General features: G+C 30.3%; 1 protein-coding gene across 1 annotated transcript in view; it reads left to right on the plus strand.

The window, feature by feature from the left end:
• LOC107451997 (synaptotagmin-12) overlaps positions 1 to 23,246 on the plus strand; it is a 173,454-nt gene extending 150,208 nt beyond the window's left edge. Inside the window, exons 5-9 of the mRNA XM_043042166.3 lie at positions 2,633 to 2,765; positions 8,770 to 8,979; positions 16,850 to 16,970; positions 20,687 to 20,820; positions 22,345 to 23,246. Coding sequence (XP_042898100.1) covers positions 2,633 to 2,765; positions 8,770 to 8,979; positions 16,850 to 16,970; positions 20,687 to 20,820; positions 22,345 to 22,524 — 778 coding nt within the window. The 3' untranslated portion in view covers positions 22,525 to 23,246. The remainder of the gene's footprint in view (positions 1 to 2,632; positions 2,766 to 8,769; positions 8,980 to 16,849; positions 16,971 to 20,686; positions 20,821 to 22,344) is intronic.
• Positions 23,247 to 24,820: the final 1,574 nt, after the last annotated feature.

The following is a 24,820-nucleotide window of genomic DNA, read 5'->3' on the forward strand; positions in this document are numbered from 1 at the left end:
CAGCCATAACACGAAATAATAACATTAATCTTTCAAACGACTTTCACGAACGGAAACGGTTCGTTCGAGGTAATTTCAGGAATTGTGTTTTGAAAAGTTTAAGAATCGATGTAAAGCTAATAGTTTAAAGCGTTATAGCTATTTTCTTATACTGCATATTCAATTTCGCATTGGTCTTATAAACTTTTCGAAAAAAATTATGTCGATTCATTAATGTAAAGTACAGAATAAAGACCTGACTAAATACATTCTTTCATTTTTCATTGTTCGGATCCAAAATTAAAAGTTCCTTGTTCTGTCTTCTTTTGTTTTATTTCTTATTTTGAAGTTTCCTATTACGGCTTATTCTTATTCCTCTAATGGCAATAAATTGCAAAAACGTCAGACTTTTTGTTATTAGAAATTAAATCTTCTTAAATCGTAATTTTATTACTAACTTAATTATTAAAATCTTCAGTTAGAAAATTCTCGTAAATTATAAAATTTTCTTCTTTCCAACTTCTACTATAAAATAATAGTTATCTTAGGATAAAATGCTTTATTACTTAATACTAATTTTAATGTATATAATTTGTTTAAGCATAATTAAATTTAATATCTTGCTGCAAGAGTAAGTCTTAAAGCTTAATTCATCTAATTAAATTTAAATTATCGTATTATTTCATTATACATCTCAGAATAAACTTTTAATACAATTTACTCATTCTTGCATATTTAATTCGCTAATATGAGTAACATTAAAGATTATACACATACTGCTTAAATTTTAACTCCTTATAATTTAATAATCGCTTTTAGACGTTATAATAGGTTAAAGTAATTGCTACAAGTCTTCAGTAAGTACAGTGTGTTAGTTAATTAATGCCTCTTATAAAACTTGTCGAAAAAGACTGAACAATTTAGTAATTATTTATATGATTAAATTTGTGTAATTGAAACCCGCTTAATTTGTTTTTTTGGATTTCAAGCTTAATATTTGATTTATGCTTCTTTAAGTAGTTTTTGTTCTTAATGAACTTGAGATAAGTATTTTTTAAGAACAAAAAAATTTGTTTAGAACATAAGAATAGTAGTTTGTGACACACAAAAAAACTTAACAATAAGTTTTAAAAAATATCAGAAGGATATAATCGCTTTATTAAATTAGGGAACAACAACAGCACAGTTGTTAGGCACTGACACGTCGTTGTGCAAGATTAAGGTTCTATCCCCAGTAGCAGCAAAAAGATGACCCACCTTCAGACTAACGGACACCAGTTTGCTCACCAAGTAAAGGTGACCAGTGTGCGATGCTGACCACATTGCCACCATCTTGCTCTAATTTCGAAATTGGGGAGCCTTTAAACCTCCATAATCCCCTGGGTCAATAACTGAAATCCAGAAGAGTTCTACTTTTAAAATAGTCAATGGTTGAGTTAGGTCTTAAGAACAAGAGTCCTTATAAAAAATGGTCCCACTAATTCTGGGAGAAGGTCATGATTGGCTTATAGCTCCTTGTTGGTTTGAACTCTTTGATCTATATGCCTCACCAATAAAAAACCAACTCCCTTTATCATGAATGTAAGTTTGCCTATCTTCCAGTGAGCTGGACCTAAACATTGTATTTTATCTCTTCGTTGAACTAAAAGTTTTTTTCCTGGAGATCCATGAAAACATGGCTGGATGATGGGTGATAATAATGTTAATTATAAAAGCGATGAACTTTAAGGAAGCATACCAAGGCTTCAATGTGGACTTTTACACCCATCATTTGAGTAAGGTACATCTAGATCCCTCATGACCATCTCATATCATTCGTAATTATTTTTGTTCTTCTCTGTGTGTCTTTTTTGTGTGGAGAAACAAAGACTGAGAACAATGAGACAGGTATTAGAGTTTAAACAAAATTATCCCCTTCGTAATATTTAGTTTGAATGTAATATTTTTATTGTTTTTATATTTTACCCCAACTATTACTTAGAAAATATTTTTATTCGTAATATTATGTTGTCCGTTAGGTTTAATACGCAATATTAATAGAAAGCACTTCGGTATGTCTGAATATATCTACATTGTTTGGTATACATAAGTACAGATTCTAAAAGACAGAACTCAGAAAAGTAATACTTCCCATTAAATGAATTAGAGACAACGATTGAAAATGGATTGGAAGTGCCCATATCTCATCAAGAAAATGCACCATCTCATGTGATAAACAACTCACATATTAGGACTTGAAAAGGATGCTCGATCTTACCCACTATATTCACCAGACTTTATGTCCTCATATCTAAAACTATGTCAATTATAACGAAATTCCCTTAAATAGTTTACAAAAAAAAAAAAACTCATGTGAAAATCTCAATTGTCAAAACCCAAAGAAGTAAAATAAATGACGGTATTTCCAAGTTGCCTGAAAGATGAAGGAAGGCTGAGAAATAGAATGGCATTTATATAAGTTATATGTGAGCCATAATTTAAATGCGTTAACACTTCTTCTAAATTGATCTTATTTTCGGGATAACTTTACTTATAACAGATGTTAATGGATGCATGGAATTTGAATAAACTAACTTTTATTCGCAAGGAGATGAATCGAGTAAAGAATAAAAGTTCCATTCTCATCATTAATATTGTTCTTTTTTTCTTTCAGTCAATCTGAAGAGCTTATTGTGACAGTAATCAGAGGTCGGGGATTAACACTTCCGGATTCTCCATCGACCAAACTGGACAGTTACATCCGTGTCGTCCTGCAACCTGATGACAGCACAATCATGCAGACAGCGGTAATCTTTCATTGACTGATTATTATTCCTTGTTATATGAATTTGAAAACTTCTTACATAGGTTTAATTGTTACATATATTCTATAAATTCTAATAATTTAATACCGTAAAAGATGGCATTTTACTTCTTTTTTTTTCTTGCATATTTTATCAGCTATAATTTTTCATCTATTGATTATTCCTCCGTGTTATTTAAATTAATTAACTTCTTACATAATTTTATTGTTACATAATTTCTCTGTATTCAAGCAATTTAATAAAATAAAAAATGACACAATAATTGATTTTTTTCTTGCATATTTTATCAGTCATAACTTTTCATCTATTAATTATTCCTCGGTGTTATTTAAATTAATTAACTTCTTACATAATTTTATTGTTACATAATTTCTCTGTATTCAAGCAATTTAATAAAATAAAAAATGACACAATAATTGATTTTTTTCTTGCATATTTTATCAGCCATAATTTTTCATCTATTGATTATTCCTTCGTGTTATTTAATTATTTATTAATTAATTAACTTCTTACATAATTTTATTGTTACATAATTTCTGTGCAATTTAATAAAATAAAAAATGGCACTATACTTTATTTTTTTCTTGCATATTTTATCAGCTGTAATCTTTTATCGATTCATTCTTAGATGAATTTGATTTCATTACTTAAATTTATTACATAATTACATATTGCATAATATTACGTATTGAATAATTTTATTATTACATAAATTCTAGAAATTTAAACCGGTTAATAAGATAAAGTATGACACCTTACATGTTTTCATATTCATATATTTGTGAAAACAAATTACGTCGCAAAACGATTAAAAAAAAATTACAAATAGCATATATTGCTTTAAAGCTTAGTTTACTTAAAAAATAATATTTAATTTGCGATTTTCAATGTCTGCTGACCTGTAAAACATGTTTGACTTTTAATAGGAACGTAAAGCTCTGATGGTTTTTGACAAATCTCGTATTAATGAAACATAAGCCTGTAAAATATAATAAAATAATATTGCTTAAAATTCCCAGATTGATCCCTGCATTTGAATGGAATATTGTTGAGATTAAGTAATTTTTAACCCCTGGAATTAAATGTGCGTCTATACATTAAATCTGGAAAAAGAAGTAAAACTTTAAGTGATTTAGTAGCCGATCGATTTCAGATCGAATTCGACAAATTTTGCGATATTCAATAGTAATATGGCTTTTGAATGAAATCGAGCAGGTAAAGTTTTTAAGAAAATAAAATTTGTGAAATGATGGAATATTAAAACAAATTTTCCTAAAAATGTAACTGTATTAAAAAACGTTTTGTTCTGTTGTCTTAAATATTAATATCCTGAAGGAATCAATAGTTTTCTTTCCTTTCTTTTCATCAAAACAGTTTAATTTTATTAAAACTGATGTGACGAATAATTATTGACATGTTTTATGCAATAAATAAGTGCAGTAGCACAGTTTCTGTCTGAGAGGCAGTTCTGTGACAGTTCGGACTTTTATTATGCGCAAGGACTTTATGAGCAATGATCTAGAATCGATGTATTTCTATATTTAATGCATTTTTCAATTTTCGATTGTTAAAAAGATGAATACTCTGTGCAAGCATTTTGATGAATTGGGTGGTTCAAATTATAAGTGATTAGTTTGTTCCACCACCTCATGACTAATATTAGAGTTGTTTGTATGATAACTCTAATGCTAGTCATAACTATCTGATAACTCTAATACTAAGTAGTTCTTCGCATTTAGTTGTGACAGGAAGGTCAACTACTCTCAATCGCCATCTAAATTCTTTGGCACACATTGCTGTTGTTGTTTCGAAAGCCACTTTCCAAATACCAGCAACCTTGCTTGGTGAAACCAAGTGAATTTAAGATGGGGTGTGTGTTTTTGTTTTTTGGTGGCACCATCTATGGCCAAGAATGCATACTCACCCACACACGCACGTCACATCCCATTTCAAAAGGGGGGAACCATTAATGCATCCATTCATTCATCCACGGATAATAATTTTTACCTGAACCAGAGAACTCCAATTCAGCCATAATAAATCGATTCGTTATGGGAGCTTTAAAAACTTTCTGACTTGACAAATTTAACATGCACCAGTCACCATTTACTACGACCGGCCGAGATCGAACTCCCGACCTCTTAAACATGGGCCCAGCACCCTTACCAACCTGACTATCCCCGCCCTTAACATATACTGGCGGATTTAAGTTTTTAGCAGTCTGCATCAAATGTTCCACTGCTCGGTTTTGTCTTGAATATATCCTTGTCTGTCAGCCTACTGTTCAAGCAAGACCTTACTCTTAACCTATTGTTGGTTACGAGTGAGGATTTTTTTAGTGTATAATATAGATATGGTTTAGCCAAGCCAGTCTTTTGGGACAAGCAGCAGGTTTAGGTAACATATTCCCTCAAGAGAAGGATACTAATCGAAATAAATATATGTTTTGAAACACAATTAATTTCTCTGGAAAATATCGGTTATTGACTGGCAATTTCAAAAGGGCTTCAATCCAACTGAACTGTTTCAAATATGTTAACAAGAGTGATTGTCCCGCAGTGGACTGATCGTTAAGACACGGTTCCCAGCAGTCAAGCATCACTGGCTACTGTCAGTGTGTGGGTGGGTGACCACTTGGATCAGTCTGCGTTGTGATCGAGGGTGTGCGGTATTGGTCCTCGTTAAACTGTGCTACCGTAAAGTGCTCGACTTCGCGCGCAGGTCGTCGGGCTACCGAAGCGGGGTGCCATCCCCTCCGCAGTGGATCAAAATTGTGATGGCATGTCTTCGGATCATCCTCCGGGATGTTTCCCAGACCGTCGCCAATAGTCCATTGTGCAGCTCTAGTGCGACGTAAATTAAGAACAACAAGAGTGATTAACGCAAAAATAAGAAGAAATATAAATACTCAGATGTTACGCGAATACCATGTCTAGTATTTACTATTTGGTAACAACAAATAAGTAACTTAATGCATGTTTTAGAATTAACATTATTTGTAATTTACTCTGTCATTTTAGAACAGTTCTAAAAATACGTTTTTCTTACTTTGGACTTTATTTCGTTTTTTTTATTTTATATGTAAAATTGAGTTAATTTAAGTTAGAGTTTATGATTATTTTAGACAACATTATTAAGAGTTAAAATGAAATAATTAAATTAAAATACAAATAACAATATGGAAGCTTATCTCTTATAATTTCGTTTTAGAACGCATTGTAAGTAATACAGGAAAACAAATACAGGGTGGCTCAAATAAAAGTGGCCTGGGAAATAGACTTCGAAATACAAAATAACACAGCAAAGGAAAGGATATAACCAGCTTTTCACAGATGTTGAAAATGACCGTCATTCATCTCCGGGCACATTTTTGTCCCCTGGTAAGTAAGTTGCTGAATGCAGATCTAATCTGAGCTTCTGGAGTTGCTGCAATCTCAGTTCTTGAAGACTATGAAGCGTGTTGCGATGCATCTTAGACTTATAAGTTCCTCGCGAAAAATAATCATGCACTGACAAATCCGGGGACCAGCTAAAGCCGACGCATGACTGGAAAAATGTTGGAAATGTAAAGCTCCAAATTCGGCATCTAATGAAAGAAGATAGGACCAATATTTCGGCGTGCAAACACTGCGCAACAACCAACAACCGCCAGATCATGCAATAGTGGATGCTGTATGATATGCGGACTCTCCGCTATCCAGAACCTGTCATTTTGTGAGTTGACCTAACCACTCTGGTGAAACTAGATTCCATTAGAAATAGAAAAAAAAGATTCATGTCCAAGACATTCGTTGTTATCTAAGCGAACAGCCAATCAAAAAAACTGGGGAAGGTAGCTAAAGAGCATCTGCAGGTTTTTATTCATGAACAACAGAATTCTCTGTAGAGATGCACTTTCAGATCCAATTGGAATATCCGTTAGCATTCTCGACGTGATATGCCGGTCTCTTGAGACAAGCGTCAGGTTGATTTGTTTGTTGCCGGATAAATTGTAATTTCTGGTGTTCGGGCACGTTCCGGAATGTTTTTTGGCTTGTTCAAAACGGATCGGTCAGGCGGCATTGTGTGACTAATAATTGCATGGCACTCTTTTCTGTCACTTTGACATCATTAAATTCCTGAGCAAACAACTGACCACACCCTTTCCTCGAATTTGTTTTAAAGCAACTTTCCACGGCGGACACCCTCTGCTGCACTGTGAGTACCATTTGCACCTGTGCACAGATCAACTCACACTGACACAGCTTGTACTAAGGTTTGAAGCAGTTTCGATCACATGGTGGGCGTACTCGTGGTGTAGTTACATGTATACCTTCAGGTCCAATAGTATCCACTCGTTCTGGCCACTTTTATTTGCTTCATCTTGTATGTTTCCCAGTAGTCTTTTCTTTTTATATTCATTTCTAGAAATTCCTTTCTAACTACAAGTAGAAGTAAATTCACTTAAATAAACTGAAAATAAACCTAAAGAATTTTCCGAAGGAATTACTAAAATTATGCAAGTCAACATTAAAAACAGTTCTTGGAATTAATAATAAGAAAACTGGCGTGGGTTTAATTTTAGCAATTTTTATAATTATTCAACCAAAAAAAAACTAAAAATGCAAACAGGCATTTAATGAATCTGATGTATGGAAATATTTTTCTTTTATTTTTAACTTATTAAATTAAAAATTTGAGTTAGTATATTCTTCAAAAATAAATAAACCCACGGAAGAACAACTTTTTTCAAAAACAAGGAGCCGTCAAGATATGTGGAGATCTTCCACCTCTAAAAACGTTCATCGACGATAATTCTCAAACAAATTATGATTGAAAAACACAATACCTATTTTAAATAAAATACAAAATACATAATTTAAGTAACGTTAAGGTCGCGAATAATGTTTTCAGGGAAAGAAAGTAATTTAAAGAAAGTAATTCTATTTTCAAGAGGGGTTTAATGTTTTATTCATCAGGCTTGAAAATGTAAATGAGAATTTGAAAGGAATTTGTTGAAGGAAAAATGTATTTTGTTATCTATTTAATAGATGAATATTTATTTTTAAAATTACTTTTTTACGTTATATTTTTTTTAAATTTGTATGAATGGTTACAGTGAAAACTCTATTGTTGGAAAAAAATGAACTCCGACTGTCCAAAGATTAAAGTTAGATAAGGGCATTTTCAAAAGAACAACGTGATTGTCAATGTATAACATGATATATGATGACTAAGTCATTGATTTACTTGATAGTCAATATGTATATTTCATTTTTGAAACTATTACTTTATAAGTCAAAATAACTTTTTATGTTCAGGCTTTTACTATTATTTTCAATGACATATGATTTGGCGAAATATAAGGCCGTTCCAATTTTATCATAAGGATTTTCACAGCTATGATTGAAGCACTTTCAGTTTTCTAGTTTGTTTCTTTTAATGATGCTTATAGTAAAAGTAATATTTTCAAAGTAATGGAAAATGTGTACATAACTTGGTTCGTAAGTTTAGATTTTGTGAAAACTTAGCAATCCTATATGTATCTGAGCCGGAAAAAAAATGTTAAATGTCTCAACAAAAGCACTTTGTATGCATTTGTTTAATTGAAAACACTTCATTATATTTTAAATCATTAAAAAAATTGTATTATACTGCTAGAGAAAAGAAACATATTACAAAGAACCTTGCTATAATGCCTGTATTCTTATGGTCATAAAAACTTTACGGACACAATTTAACTTTATGGCCAATGACTGGAACACTCTTTGCCGGTCACTGACCATAGTCTAGCTATGAATTTTTTATCGTTGCTTTAAAGTCAAAACTTGAAATGTAGTTTAAGCTAGCAGTTTTAACTGGACATTTATACTGGCACATTGGCAGAAAGATACAGTAAGACACGCATAAAATTCACATTTCTATTATTATAATAATTTTCCGAAATTTAGCTCTAAACCCTTTTTCTAATTTGAATAAACATGAAACTTATATACTTTCGTTACAGGTTCAGCGAGGAACTAAAGATCCTGAATATAAAGAACGTTTCGTCTTCAACGTAACGAAAGCATCATTACCCGAACGTGTGCTCAAGTGTATAGCGTACACTAGTGATCGTGCTGCGCAGGTTGCCTTGGGACAAGCAGAAGTAAATCTGTTGAGCATCAATTTAAACGAGCTTTATCAAGCATGGCTTCCACTTATAGATAATCAGAGAGTAAGAACCAGTTATATGATTTTAAAGATATCTGTACAAAAAACGCTTTTTCTACAATACTGACATTTATAGATAATCAGAAAGTAAGAACCAATCATATGATATTAAGTATATTTACCTGAAAGGAATCGATTATCTTTTATGACATTCACATTGATAATAATGTAAGAACCAGTCATATAAATATGTGTTGAAGAAGAATAGTTTTCATCTTTGGCATGTTCAGTAAATAAAAACTCACCATGAAATTTTAACTATATCTGTAACATGAATGAATATATTTTCTCCCATGTCAAAGTCATTGTTCTATAATGAGAAGTAAAAACTATTAAGTAATTTTATTACTGTCGCTGCATTTGCGTAAAAGCTCTACTTTTTTAATAATGACAATAGTTGATTATCAGAATGTTATAACCAATCATATAATTTTTAATGTATCTGTTAAAAAAAAACTATTTCTATGCTGACATTGATAGATACCGTCTTTGTGCAGGATTTCGCAGTTTTTGAACTTTGACATTTAAAAAAACTATGTTAATTCAAACTTAAGTAAAATTTATCGATATTATATTCATAACTGGACTCAGACGAGTGAATTTGATCAATATTGGCATTATTTGTATGTAATATTTACGAATAATAAGTCAAAACATACCTTGCACAAAGTAGCCCCCAAATGGGGCTACTTTGTGCAGCGATAGGAATTCAATTTAATAATCATGTTTTTAGTAAAATATTGATATAAAATTGTTAAAAAAGTTAATTGTTGACATTTTTAAAGACAAAAACATCAAGATATGTAAAGATATTAGTTTGAAAATAATTTTCAGCGTTAAAAAACTATTTTTTATAAAGAATTTTTTTCTTAAAAAGAATGTTTATTTCAAAACATTTGAGTTTAAACAAAAGGAAACCATATACATTTTTAAACATTGAAATGGATGAAATTTTAAAAATAATAATTATTACATATTCATTAACATTTATAATATTGTTAAATTTGAACATAACATCCTTGAATGAACATGACAGAACTTGCTCTTCAGTTTCTGTCAAAATCACCTGATGTCCTATAAAATATATTTTTATGTGTTAAATCGTTTGATTAATTCATTAGAAAAATCTTTGAAGAGGAAAAATAATAGTTTACCAGGAAGTTTCACGTGTTTCTTGTGAATTTTATTAGAGATAGTATTTCTGTGGATTTTGTACTTCCGAGAAGTTTCTGCAATCGACATACCACCAGCAACTGCTTGCAAACATTGTTGCAGCTTTTCTAAAGTGTAATCACGGTAGTTTCTCGTTCCAGGTATTTTTTTTATAACGTCTGACCATTTTTCTGTCGAAAAAAAAAACGAATGAAACTTTGCACAAAGTAGCCCCAAAGTACATTTTTTTTTTCATTTTCCGTTTATTTGTTATTAATTTTCAAATTTTTTTAAAGCTAACATGATATAATTGTTTATTAATATATAAATAAAAAATTTTGCACTTACGACAATTGTTTTATCAACGTCTTTGCATTTCACACCTAAAGTTTCCACGCACACTTTTCGACATCCGACGTCCTCAGAAAGTTGTTGACATTGGATGAACGAAACACAATCTGAGACTGTTTTGAAATTCGAAAATTTTTTTGTAGTAATAGAAGAGACTTCTATCTTCAAATTCCACACATTTTTAACGTGAAATAAACACAATACTGAATAGCAGCACTTGAAAAATGCCAAATTTGAATTTGCACAAAGTAGCCCCCGATGCACAAAGTAGCCCCGAATGACGGTAATCAAAAAGTATGAAAAATGATTTTTACTATAATTACCCGGAAAAGATTACATTTCATTTACTTTTGTGATTTACACATTTATAATAATTAAAATCTAAGAATCAATTGCATAAAAATATGTACAAAAGTGAAATTTTCACCCTTGACGACATCAAAAATACGAAGGCAGTAAATTAATTAACTATATCTGTAAGATAAAGTAATATATTTACTTCTTTGACATGGTCATTGTTATATAATGAAGTGTAATCAATTAAGTAATTTTTTACTGTCTCTGTATTTACGCAAAAGCTTTCCTGTTATGATAATGACAATGGTCGATTGTCAGAATGTTATAACAAAACACATAATTTTAAATATGTCTATTAAAAAAAAATAACACCTATGACATTGACATCGTTAGGCAAACAGAAATAAAAGAAGCATAATCTTCTAATGTTACCTATAATAACTTATATAAAAATTAAAAAAATAAATAAATAAAAAGGAGCACATTAACTCCTGTGAATTTCAAAATGTGTCTAATTTTGATATTGTTATATCGAGAGAATTATTAATTTCATGTATTTGCAAGAAACTGAATAACTAGCCTATCTGAATTTAAACTAATTATAGCTTTTATTTCTACATTATACTGAATTATTCACAGGCAAAATGAAGAAGAAAATTTTCCCTACAATATTATCCAATAATATTAAATTCAAAGCATGACCTCCAGACAATTCAGTAAAAAATCTTCTTAATTTTCACAACGCGTGTAGACATAGGTCTATAAATAAAATGAAGCACAAAATTAATGTCAGATAAAAAAAGAAGATTGAATTTGCTTCGAAACTTTGATTGGAAACTGAATCTTTCAATTAGCACACTAAAAATATTTCATATTTTTCTTAAGATTATCTTTACTGAATTACTCAATGAAATTATATCTTGTTACAGCGACAACCTTATACTTGAATAAACTTAGAAAATCAGAACATTAAAGAACCATTATTCGAATTACAATAAGACATAAATATTCCTTGTACTTCAATTAAATTTTCTAAAGTGTTCGCATTTTAGACAGTTCGCCTTTTGCAAATGGGCAGAAACTTCAATATCAAGTTAATCCTTTCGTATAGAAAATTAATAAACGAAAAGTACGGTAGAAACGAGAAAAAAAAAGTTTTTGTAATTGATGTTTCCTAAAATAAACCTAGTGAATTAGTTTTAAGACTAATACTAATTAAAGACTCTTTCAGTGACTTGATTTAAGTAATCTGCCTACAGATTTTCAGGACAAACTACCTTTCGAAAGAAATTTAGGTATTAAAGGAAAACTCATTTACATTCCTTCGGCAGTTTAAGATTTAAGTAAACTGAGGGAACGATTTTCTCTAGCGATTAAATCGATTTTTGTCTCAGAGAATAATAACAAAAAATATGAAACATTTAAGCCGCTCAAAAATAACAAGTGTTCTAGAAAAAGTAATTAGAATGGTAGTTTCTGGAAATTTATTTTAAAAAAAGTTAATGAGAATATTGTGTGGTACTTGAAGGCGTGATGAAAAATTTTGCAATTAAAACGTGCATAATTATCGAGTAAGAAATGACAAAATGATTAGGAATATATTGTTACAAATATTTGTATAGTTTTGTAGATATTCTTATGTTAGATAGCTAAGTATCTCAAAAGGAAGCTAAATAAGTAGTTTAATTAAAAAACTTACAAGTCACACGGAAAGCTAACGTAATTAATTAGAGAGAAAATAACATCTAATGTATTTCTTATGGAAGATTCGGTTTGACGATGTTTTTGGCAACTTGGCGATAATCTTGACGACCATTTTGGCAATAAAATGATTGTCCTGGAAACTTCAAGTTTCAGAGCGATAGTACCAATACTTACGGAGTTATGCTACTATCATAGAGTAAAGAGTATAAGTAGAGATGGCATTTCCCAACCTCCTATGAGTAGAAACTGAAGTAACTGTCGGCCATCTTGGATTATGCAAAGCATTCATTGTAACCTATGGTTGCATGGCTAATAAATGGAAGTTTTTAAGTGTCAAACAAAACGTAATTTTTTTATTGCTCTTAGTTACACGAAAAAAAGCGCCTCATTTACTACAATTTAATATTTATAAAAATAACAGAACTAAAGATTAAATTTAATCATTTTTAGGCCAAATAATCTAATATTTCATGTATGTAGATTTATTTTTTGACACATAAATGAAAAAAAAATAGTTTAAATTAAAACGCTTTTTATTTTAAACTATTATTTTTTTATTTAATGCTTACAAAAGAAAAATTTAAAAAAAAAACTTAAGTTTTTTGTTAGTTATTTTTTTATGCATTTATTAATTTTAGAAGACAAACTTTCCCTTTCATAAATTATATCCCTCAATTGAAGCAGTCATTTTTTGTTGATTGAATCATCATAGAAAATAATTTAATTTTAATACTTTAATAAAAGTTGTAAAAAAAACATTTAATATTTATTAAAAAATTTGAAATAAAAACTTTATTATATTTATCTCATATATTTCTTTCATTCAATAGAATAACACTGAACTTTAAATTCCTTTTTCTCAGTTCATGAAAAAGAATTTCTTATTTTATTCTTAAAAAAATACACAGACATAAAAGAAAAATAAATAATTTTATTTATTTTAACATTATATACATTCAATTTCCATATTTTTTTTTACTATCAGTAAGTACTATCAGAGTTTATTAGTCAAGAATAATAATTCTTCACTCACTAATATGAATAATATATGTTATTCGACAGTAAAATATTGCATTAAATGTATTACAAGTAATAAGAATTTAAAAATATACACTTATTTACACACACATTTTAAAGTACACAAAAAACAAAAAACTTAAAAAACTTAAGTTTTTTGTTAGTTATTTTTTCATTCTATTAATTTTAGAAGAAAAACTTTCCCTTCATAAATTATATCCCTCAATTGAAGCATTGTCATTTTTTGAAAAGAATTGAATTTTAATAAGAGTAGTAAAAAAATTTCATACATTTGTTAAAAAATTTGAATTAATACTTTAATTTGTCACGATCTTGTAAATGGTTTTTGCAATAATATTGAAAATGATAAATAATTTAATAATTATTAGAGTAAATTAATATTTAAATTATTTAACAATAAGAGTTTTTGTTCACTAAATTTTTTTTAATCAATGAATCTGTAAGACCATCAAGCAGATTTATTGTTCTATCAATCATATCTTCTGAGAAATGCTCAATTGACTCGTCTCACAGCTTTGATCCATAACTGTTTACGTTTTTCATCTTTAGGAAAACTGCAAATAAAATACCAACTTAAAAGCATGAACTCGTTAATTATATAAGTCTTTGAAAGAACAGACTCAAAAGATTTATAATTAGCAATTAGAAACAACTTTATTAAAATTTTTATAATTACAGTTAATCCGGTCGATAATTTCAAAAAAATAAATGCAGTAGCACAAATAATCTGTTTTTAGTCTATTATGCTCAACTAAAACCCACGACTCCAATATAGATTACCCACAACTGAAACTTTTAATTTATTTCATTAACCTAAATGCATATCAATTATTAATAAAATGCACGAACAGAAGTAGTTCGCAAAATGAGAATATGGCAGATTTTTGCCAGTTTCAATAGTTCACTGGATTTTCTATTACAAAATTTATGGAAAGGTTTCCACCAAGGTTATAAAAGTGAAAAAAAGTAAGAACTTGGGTGGATTTTTTAAATTATGTTTGTGTGATAAAAGCTCTCAAAAGTTTCATGTCATTCATCAGCGCAAGAGTGATCATAAATAAAATAGTAGTTGAATAAAAATCAAATTGTTGACAAACTAGACATTGTAATCATATTTTTAAATTCCACTTAAAAGCAGAGCAACAGTTTGGAATTACAATTAAAAAAGCAACAGTGCTGATTTTTAATGTTTAGATTACGAAATAATGATCAATAACAGTAAATAACAGAAAAGCACACAAAATTATTTGAGAAACTCTTCATGATAGATTAAATTTCATAAAAGTAAAAAAAATTTTGTAGCAAATAAAATAAATACTTTTAACCATTCCCACTAATTCGAATAACACATGATACTATAATTATGCCATATTAATTGTCAATTAAGCAGTATAAAAGTAAACGAAATTACATTATCTTATCTATAATTAGTTTTGATATTCTATAAGCCACTTAGAAATTCTATTTTGATTCATTTCAATAAAAATTGATAAGAATCAAGGTTGGGTTTGAAATGAACAGCTAATAGTTAAGAAGAAGAAAAAAAATCTTTAGTCTTCTGACATTAAAGATACAGTTTATTGTAAGAACAGAATTTAAAATTACTAAATTAGAAAATGATTAAGAGAATTGAATTTACACTTACCTATGAAATGTAATTCCAGGCATTTTCTTTGTCCATCGATTCGTACAGCCGTATGCAACGCAGTTCGTCATTTTTACAAGCAAAATATAATTAAATTAAATGTTTAAAAGGTAAAATAAAGAAAATCGTTAAAGAGAAATAAAAAAAAACGATAAAAATAACATTGATGTCAGCAAGTTCAACGTGCAGAGGATAGCAGCATTCGAATGTTTTGCATAAACCAATATGGCCGACCGGTTACAGTGATGGCTTCACTGTTACTTTCTCATGTCAACTCTACCTATACTCTTTACTCTATGGCTACTATTGTCTAGAATCGTGTCGAAAGTTTCCGTGTTTCGTCGCCAACCCTATATAAATATGAGTGTGATTCGCACAGTAGATTATTAGTCTGCTTGAGACGGCAAAAGTGTTCTGATTTGCGAATCTCTAGTGAGTTCATTGTACCGTCTGTGGCATTGAAGCGATATCTCTTAGGAGAGAGAAGTCCTCAGCACGGATTATCATAAACAAGAAACTTGATCCATTAGTAATCCAAACGTTATGATATCCTTCGTAGTAACCCCCACTGCGCAGCTTATTAGCCAAAATGCAGTGACTTCTTACTTTTTCTCCACTGCGCAGTTCATGTTCGTAACGTCGGACTGCTAAATTGGTTCGTGCTGAGGTCTTATCTCTTCTAGAAGGTGTTGTTTGAAGCCTGTGTTTCGCTGTATTACGCCGTTATTTGAACTGTTATTGAGTGCTAAAAGTAGCTGTATTTTTTGGAAGATTCGACTAATAAGTTTTTGAAGTCTTAAGGACTGTTTCATTCATCTCCAATCGAAACGAACCCATGTGTTAGGTACAATATATATTAACATAATATATATTAAGTTGCTTGTAGTAATCTGCTGCATTCAGAATAAGTTTATTCACCTAACAACTACAATGATATATTCATACTTATTCCATTAAGTAAAAGTAACGAATATTCCAAAAGGAAAATAAAAATGTCAAGGTCAAAAATAATCAAAATAAGGTAAGGTATTACTATTACCATAAGAAATTGAAATCTGGTAAATGTCAGCGTTGTCAGGTTATTGTCGATAGTCACATGTGTTGTGGCTTTACGTCAAGAATACTTCTTTATCCTTATTTTCTAACCTCATTTTTTTTTACAACGGTGACTGATGACTTTCACTATGCATTGATAGTAAATGTAGTAATAAAAAAATTGTGACCATCATTTATTTTTATTTGCATCCGTACCAACAGAGCAAAGGTTAATTTCGATCATTGCAGATGCCAGGAAATATTGACATTTAACAAAATCTTAAATCTAACTTCCATCGACTGCGCATGCTAAATGTTAAAATTTGCTGATGTGGGGGGAAATTGAGCAATTAAAGTAATATACAAAAAAGAAGAAAAAAAATTCAATATTCACCATACTGAATGTTGACATTTGCAGTGTAAGTGAGAAGTCTAATAAAAAAGTGATTCAACGTTCACTATTAGTGCAAGATGATTATCAACATGCGCTATTGTAAGTAAAAAATGATGACATTTAACATATATTTCGAATATCTCCCGGAGAGTCTATATGATTGTCGAGAAACATTCACGGGACAGTGTTAACATTCATCGAGTTGTGTCATTTACAGTAATGTATACTAACTATTAAAATGAGGCCTTTATCTTATAGAAACCTATCGGGTACGGAGAATTGTTATTTTCCCTAAGTTACTTGCCAACTGCTGAACGCTTAACAGTGGTCCTTGTAAAAGCAAGAAACTTGGTGTGGACTGACGAAAAAGATTCTGCAGGTAAGAAAAAACAAAATTTTTGCTCGCATTATGTTTGTACAATTCTCTCGTTTCTTACTTTCAGTCCTCCAGTGGACTGATAGTAAGATACGGTTCCCAGTAGATCTCCGAAGTCAAGCATCACTGACTGCAGTCAGTGAGCGAGTGGGTGACCTGTGATGGTACCGCTCCTCGTTGAAACTGCTCAATTGGAAATTGCTCGACTACGCACGAACTATGCATTTGACGAAAATATATATCACGGGCCGGGATAGCCTAGTCGGTAGGGCGCTGGGCCCATGTCCAAGAGTTCGTGAGTTCGATCCCCGCTGGCCGAAGACTCCCCGTGTTGTAAAGGGTGACTGATGCACTTTAAATCTGTCGAGTGGCAAAGTCCTCCATGTTCCCATAACAAATCAATACCTCTGGGGGTACTGATCCAGGAGGAGATCCAGTGGACTGATAGTAAGATACGGTTCCCAGTAGATCTCCGAAGTCAAGCATCACTAACAGCAGTCAGTGAGCAAGTGGGTGACCTGTGATGGTACCGCTCCTCGTTGAAACTGCTCAATTGGAAATTGCTCGACTACGCACGAACTATGCATTTGACGAAAATATATATCACGGGCCGGGATAGCCTAGTCGGTAGGGCGCTGGGCCCATGTCCAAGAGTTCGTGAGTTCGATCCCCGCTGGCCGAAGACTCCCCGCGTTGTAAAGGGTGACTGATGCACGTTAAATCTGTCGAGCGGCAAAGTCCTCCATGTTCCCATAACAAATCAATACCTCTGGGGGTACTGATTCAGGAGTTTCCTTGTCTTCTGGATTGGCTCAAAATTTCAAGGCTACGGAGTTGAACATTAGTAGTCATAAACCCAAAAAATTGGGTCGGCTGTTTACGATATAAATGTTAATCAAAATAAATTAATTTCCAAACAGGAATCCGATAAAAAAACATTACAGTGCGAATAATCCAAACAGCAACAATAACAGAATATCGTGAATAATCTAAACACTATACAAAAGAAAAACATTCGCAAAAGAAAAATATCCTCAAAAGAAACAGCACAAAAGTAGAAATTGAAATGGAAGCGTTGACCAACATGTCAGCGTCAGGCATTACCATGTCGTCAGTGCGAGAGCAGTTTCTGCTGTTGGAGGTAAAATACCAATCATTTTGTATTTCTTTTTTTTTTCTGTATATCAAGTCACGAAGATTATGCCCCTGATGACAACAAAGTAAATTGTACATTTTTATCTCCCTCCGTTTTTTTTTTCGATTGATTTTTCAAATCGTTAGGAACTTTTGGGTCCTTCAATAAGCTGGATGAATTTATAGCTAAACGATCACACAAAAGAGTCGTGAAGTGAAAGGGAGTTTACTTTCAAATCACTCTTTGTACATTTTTTATATCTCTCTCTTGAAAAACGTGGTTAGAAAGTAAATGTCCTCTGAATGAGGGAGAATAACACTTGATGATGGGCGAGTCTAAAATAGTTGATCCCTTTATGCAGTGTATAGAAAGCTTTTAGTCACAAAGGAGATCGTTTATCAACATTCGGAAAGTACATTTTAACCGAGAAATTATGATCTCACAATTTCATTATGACTAACTTTAATATATACTGTCACATTACGTTCCAAACTTTTTTTAAAATATGTATCTGAAATTACTAATTTCAGGTACTTGTTAAAAAAATCAAATTAAACTTGAAAAAAATAATGTAATTATTATTGTCCTAATATCAAATTGTGCAAGGATTATTGTCCGTCACAATAAATTTTCTTATTTCATAAGCTGTAAAACCAATATGCTTTGATGCCACTCGTCAATATCCTTAATGTTTTTAATTAGGAATTTTCATTAAAATGCAAAAGAGAACAAAAAATATCCTTATTGAACTTTGGTGAACTGTTTTCTGCACTCTCAGAAATAAAACTCTCTTTTTTAACGATTCAGCAATATTCGAGCTGTAGTTTGTCTATTTTAAGAATCATTTCGTCATGAAATCACGCGATTTGTGACAAAACGCGAACTCTGAAATGTATGACGATGATGTTTCTCAACTCTATTTACTATCTGCTCTTCTCGTGTCGTTGATCCACCTGTATGATGCGGACGATAAAGTGCTTATTAGAAAAGTTAAATGCTATAGGTACTTCTAAGTTCTTCTTTTCTCTGAAAAAAAATAGAATGACGGAATATTTCTTTATTTTTGACAAAATTGGTTTTCTCGAAGAAGTATCGATAGTTGTTTCGTCACATTTGACAAAATGTTCACTCGGAACATACACCAGGAAATAGTTTCGTTAAACATGAGTATCCATTTTTTACTTAAATGGATACTCATAATTAGCGAAACTTTGACAAAACAAACAAATTGAGTTCAATTATCGCTAAAGGAATAAAACAATAAAAATAAAAGAAACGAACAAATAAAAATATGAAATCACATTATTTTATCTACAAGTAATTTATGATATTTTTTTATGTGACATCCACTAAACTTCTTATCTCAAAAAAATATACATAATATAATATGCAGTCACTTTAAAGACTTGGTTTTAGAAATAAGTGACGGGTGGATTATTTCTCAGAGTAAAAAAGTATACAGCGGCTGTTTATGATACTGGCTAGGATTTTATGTCCGCATTTTACGAGCAATTCTTCCGAACAGTTAAAGTATCTTTCGTGTTTTTGACTGCTTTATTAAATAAAAATGAGACTAGCTTGAAAATAAACTGCTTACAGGTTTTTTTAAGAAACTAGAACTTAAAAAAAATAAATGTAAAGTTTTATTCCAATGTTGCAAGAGAATAAAAGTGTATCTACTCGATCGTAAATTTACTTTTTTTTTTATCTGAATAAGATTATAGTATTTCAATTTACTGCTGCGAATTTCTAACATTATCTATTTTATAGATGTGCATTTCTGTTGTTTGTTATTATTCTGATGAGGAGGTCGTTTTAAACTTATGAAATTATTCTGTAGTATGCGTTGAATAATGATAACAAAAGAATTGAATTATGTTATTTTTATGAGAGAGAAAAATATTGTTTTTATTTAAGAGTAATTGATGGAAATTTTGATAGATGATAATGATCATTTCATGAATGGAAATTCTATATCATTATGTAGTAAAAATGTTGAATAAAATAATTTGAAAAACTTGCAACTTATTTTTTAAAATTTTAACTAATTGATAAAGACAATAACATTGACAAATTTCTATAAGCATTAAAATCCTTACTGTTATGTTTTTTGTTATTTTTCGATATTATATTGCTGTTAAGAAACATCGAATTACTATTAGAAGTTTTTAAGGTTTCCCACCTGACGTAACGCTCAAAAAGTCATAGGGTTAGTGATTTGGCCTTGTTAAGTTTAATAGGGGTAATTGCTATTTCTTCAAATCCAGTTCCGTAAATAAACCATTCTTCAAGAGGGATAAAATATAATAGCTCAAAAATAATAGCTACTCTTTAAAAATGTAATAAAAAAAAACATGCCGATCTTCAAAGCAGATTTAAATTAACTCCTCCTGAAAAGTTAAATAAACAATTTAATTTTCTCATTAAATTCATTTAAAATACAGTTTTTTGATGAATGAATTGCTTTTGTGGGGATTTACAATGATTTATTAGTTGTGCCCTTCTTTTATTTAAAATAATTTTTTTTAGGAAAGTGGCTTATTATGTTTTTCACAAAAACTATGTTTTTTTCCTGATAAAACAGATCCCTTTGTGAAAATCTACCTTCTTCAGAAAGGAAAGAAAATCAGCAAGAAAAAAACTTCCGTTAAAAGAGGGGACAGAAATCCTGTATTTAATGAAGCTATGATCTTTTCCGTACCAGCTGCTGCTCTACAGGTAACTAAACAAATAAATTTTATATTAAGTATTATAAAAATAACATTTAAAAAAAGCTGAGACCAAAAAAATTTTATTTTCTTGAATAAAAATACCTTAAAATAATTAAAATGCCTATGTAGATTAGAACAGTTTAAATCTTGGCAGCACATTTAAAAATTGCCATTGGAATGCAGAAAAATAGATTTCGGTTGCTTTTATAAATTTTCCTGGTGATTCAAATTATTGTCGTTTGCATGATAATCAATAACTATTTGTAGGAAGAAAAACAAAATGTACACTTTATACAGTGGAATCTATTTATTTTTAAAATGTATAATGCAATTTTGTTTATTCTTAGTTTTTTAAAAAAAATACAATTTATAAAAAGTAAGATTTTCAAGGGCCTCCTGAGTGACCGGAGGTGCCCATGCGTAAAGACGGTACTCTGTTGCTCATGATTAGGGCTGCAAGTTTGTCGCGGGAAAAAAGACCCCAAATTCGCGGAAAAATCGCGGGAAATTTTGAAAATTACACAAATTCTAAACATAAAAAAAATTTATTATATAAATGATGCAAAAGACAGAAATTGCGCAAATAATAAAAAAAGCTTACAAATGCACAACAAAAGTATTTCTTTGAATTTCAAGCAATATTAATATTTTTATTTAAATGAACAGAATTTTGCTACAAAGTATTGTACATTGTCAGATTATTCTCATCTATCCTTCGTCTTTCATCACTTAATACATTTTTATACTTAGAAAACGATCTTTCTGCGTCAACGCTGTTTTTAGGCACCGACAAACTTCGAATTGCCACTTTTGCCAATTTTGGAGCGTTCGGTCTTTGACTTCCAAAACTCGATCAATTTTCCTTCACCAACGCGCAATTCCTTGACCGTTGCTTTGTAAGAAGTAATTGCTGTGAAAACTCAAACATTCTACACTCAAACTACTAGTTACAAGTCCCTACTAACTACTAGTCCCCCCCCACCTTCATCTAGAAACTGATCCATATTTAAGAAATCACAAGAAGCCGCCTAGGAAAAATTTACTGGATATGTAGAAAGGCAGTAGAAATTTCATTGCCCAGTGCAATAGCATGTATAACAATTTTTCTGTCAAAGATTTGATTTATAACATTTTCCTTCTTTTGTGATTCCAATTTCTTTTGTACTCTTACTGAATTCAGGAAGGTAATTACCCTCCCTAAGTGTAGAAAGACCACCTTAGTTGACAAGATTGTGATTATCTCTTATCTCTGAACTACTTTTATGTCATTTTGCTATTGATTCACTCCCCTAAATATCTAATCAATTTTACATGTTTAATTGAAGGTTCAGGAAAATAAAAAATTCTGTTTAATAAAAATAAATAAAAAATGGGAAAAAAATCATTTTTTAAGCAATTTTCGCACAAGTCAAGACATATTGAGAAATTCGCGGATTTTAGGAAAAAAGATGACAATTTCGCGGAAATTCGCGCCGCGACAAACCTGCAGCCCTACTCATGATTATTATCTGTGGTATTTGTTTTCCTCTAGAACATCCAGTTGCGATTGACAGTAGCTGAATTTCAATCGGAAGGTAAGACACCAGCCATCGGACATATATTCGTAGGTCCTCATTGCTCGGGGAAGCAACTGTCCCACTGGAATCAGATGATCTCAGCTCCAAGGAAACCTACAGCTATGTGGCATCCCCTCAAGAAGCGGGACGGATAACGTGCTTCTTCTTTTGTCGTCTTGTTTTTCATGGTAAATAAATATTGTGTACATTCCAAAGGGCCTGGCATGTGCCAATGCTGTTTGTCAATGTTTTTAAATGTGTTCACATGGGCCTAACTGCTTTTTCATATCGCGGGATACATAACTTTATGCATTTATTGCTTATATTTATACATAAATAATATTCTTTACTAATGATTTCTGGCTTTAATTTTACTTTTTTTTTAAGAATTGAGAAATAAGAACACAAAAATAAGTCAAATATTTCATTAAAAGAATGGATAATTTTTCTCCCTGAAGACATATTTACAGTCAAACACAAACTAGTAATGGAAGAATTTCATAAATTCATAAGAATCGTCACTTTTAATTTTTGATCAAGTTCATAAAGCTGTATTCAAATTACGAAAAATAACATAAACATTTATTATGAACATTTTATTCCATATTTCGTTCCTTTCTATCTGTTTTAAATACATAAGAAAACAAAACGATAAATTACATGCAACTACATTGTATGAATTACATCAATATCGTAATTTCATCAGAATATCTTTAACTAACACAGTTGTAAAGATAATTCTCGAGCACAAGGCACTGTATTTCCATCAATTAAAAACTAAAATCATCGATCTCAAATCAGCAGAGATGATTCGTAATATTTAAAGTCTTGATTGAAATGATTTTTTTAAAAAAATTATAAATATATTAATATTAGCGAGAGAGAAAAATTTTCAGACTATGACGAATCATCATTTAGGTCTATCAGAGCAAAAGGGAGATTTAAAATTATCAAAAGTCAGTTCATTTGTGGAAGAATCTGAAAAGTGGTTCCTTACAAAATACGCGTCTTAAAAGAATTATGCACTGGATTTTATTGATTTTTATTCCCTCATTTTGATAGTTTTTGAGGGTGTGGTTATTTGTCGAAGTACAAACCAGTAATAACTTATAAAACCAGATTACACTTTAAATTACTCAGATTTTATGTTTACAGGGTTCATACACACTAGGAAAAAATTTTTTAAAAAAAGGGAATAATGCTTTTTACATTATTATATTTATAGCTACCAGAATATTTTATTTTCTCTAAGTAAGCATATATAGATCCGACGGTAGCGAAAATGAATTTTAATACAACAGTGAATGCTGATCTTAAGAAGTTTTCAGCTTCTTTATAACAAAATTAATACCAGTTAATAATTTTTCCAGGTTGCATACGAACCCTGGTTTAATACACCATAGAAAGCACCATCTCGATATATAATTGTGATGATAACAGTAATATACCAGATTTTATTACTATTTGTTTTATTATTATTAACCATTGATTTCATTCATTAACTTAAGCCATTGGTCACAGCGTTTAATAAAAATTCTACTCAATTTACTTCAAAATAGCAATCAAAAGTTTTAATTTAATCTAAAACTAACAAAATAATTAATTATTAGACTTTACATAATTTTGAAAATAAAACCTTAAGCAATTTTAGAACTGAATATTAATACTTAAATAGTTAAAATGCCTTTAGAGTTAAGCATCTTGCTTCATCAAGAAATATGGACAAGTCTCCTACCACTGTTTAATAAATTAATAGAAAGGCTGTGACCACTGCTCAACACATTTTTAGAACTTTCACATGAAAGAAAAAAGAATTATCAGGTACATTTAAATTTACAAAAATATTTTTGAAAAAAAAATTATAATTGTTTTGTAAATTAAAGTGTTACTCAACCAGATTTTTATGCAAGAACTGGCTCTTTATTAATTTTATTGATATTTAATTCATTGATCACCTACTTTTCTAAATTTATGGTCTACAAATAATTTTTCACAAAAATACTCTCGAAAAAAAGTATTTTTCAAAAAGCAAAATAATCCCATCTTAATTTTTATGTTTAATTTTTAAATATTTTATAAAATTAAAATAAATGCATCTAGCTGCGAAGTTTTAAAAAATTGCGAAAGCAGGTGGAATATTATTTTTCCATCAGAATCGAACAAGATTAAATAATAAATAAATAAACTAAAGAAATTTTGTTTTGAAACCGATATTCTCATATTTACAGCTTCAGCACTTTCATATTTTTTAAAAGAAACATTATTTAAATTTTCAAAAATTATTCATCCTCTTGTGATTACGCTTTGGCAAAAAAATGCTTAAATAAAATTCTCTTTTTTTAAAATAAAAAATTGTCCTTAATTATTTGCCCTTTATGTGAACATGATTTAATCTCTATTTTAACTAAAAATAAAACAGGTCCTCTTATTTGTGTGAAAAACTTGTAAACT

Source organism: Parasteatoda tepidariorum, chromosome 1 (assembly GCF_982258835.1).
Source record: "Parasteatoda tepidariorum strain Cologne lab strain chromosome 1, Ptep-v5.0, whole genome shotgun sequence".
NCBI classification, from domain to species: Eukaryota; Metazoa; Arthropoda; class Arachnida; order Araneae; family Theridiidae; genus Parasteatoda; species Parasteatoda tepidariorum.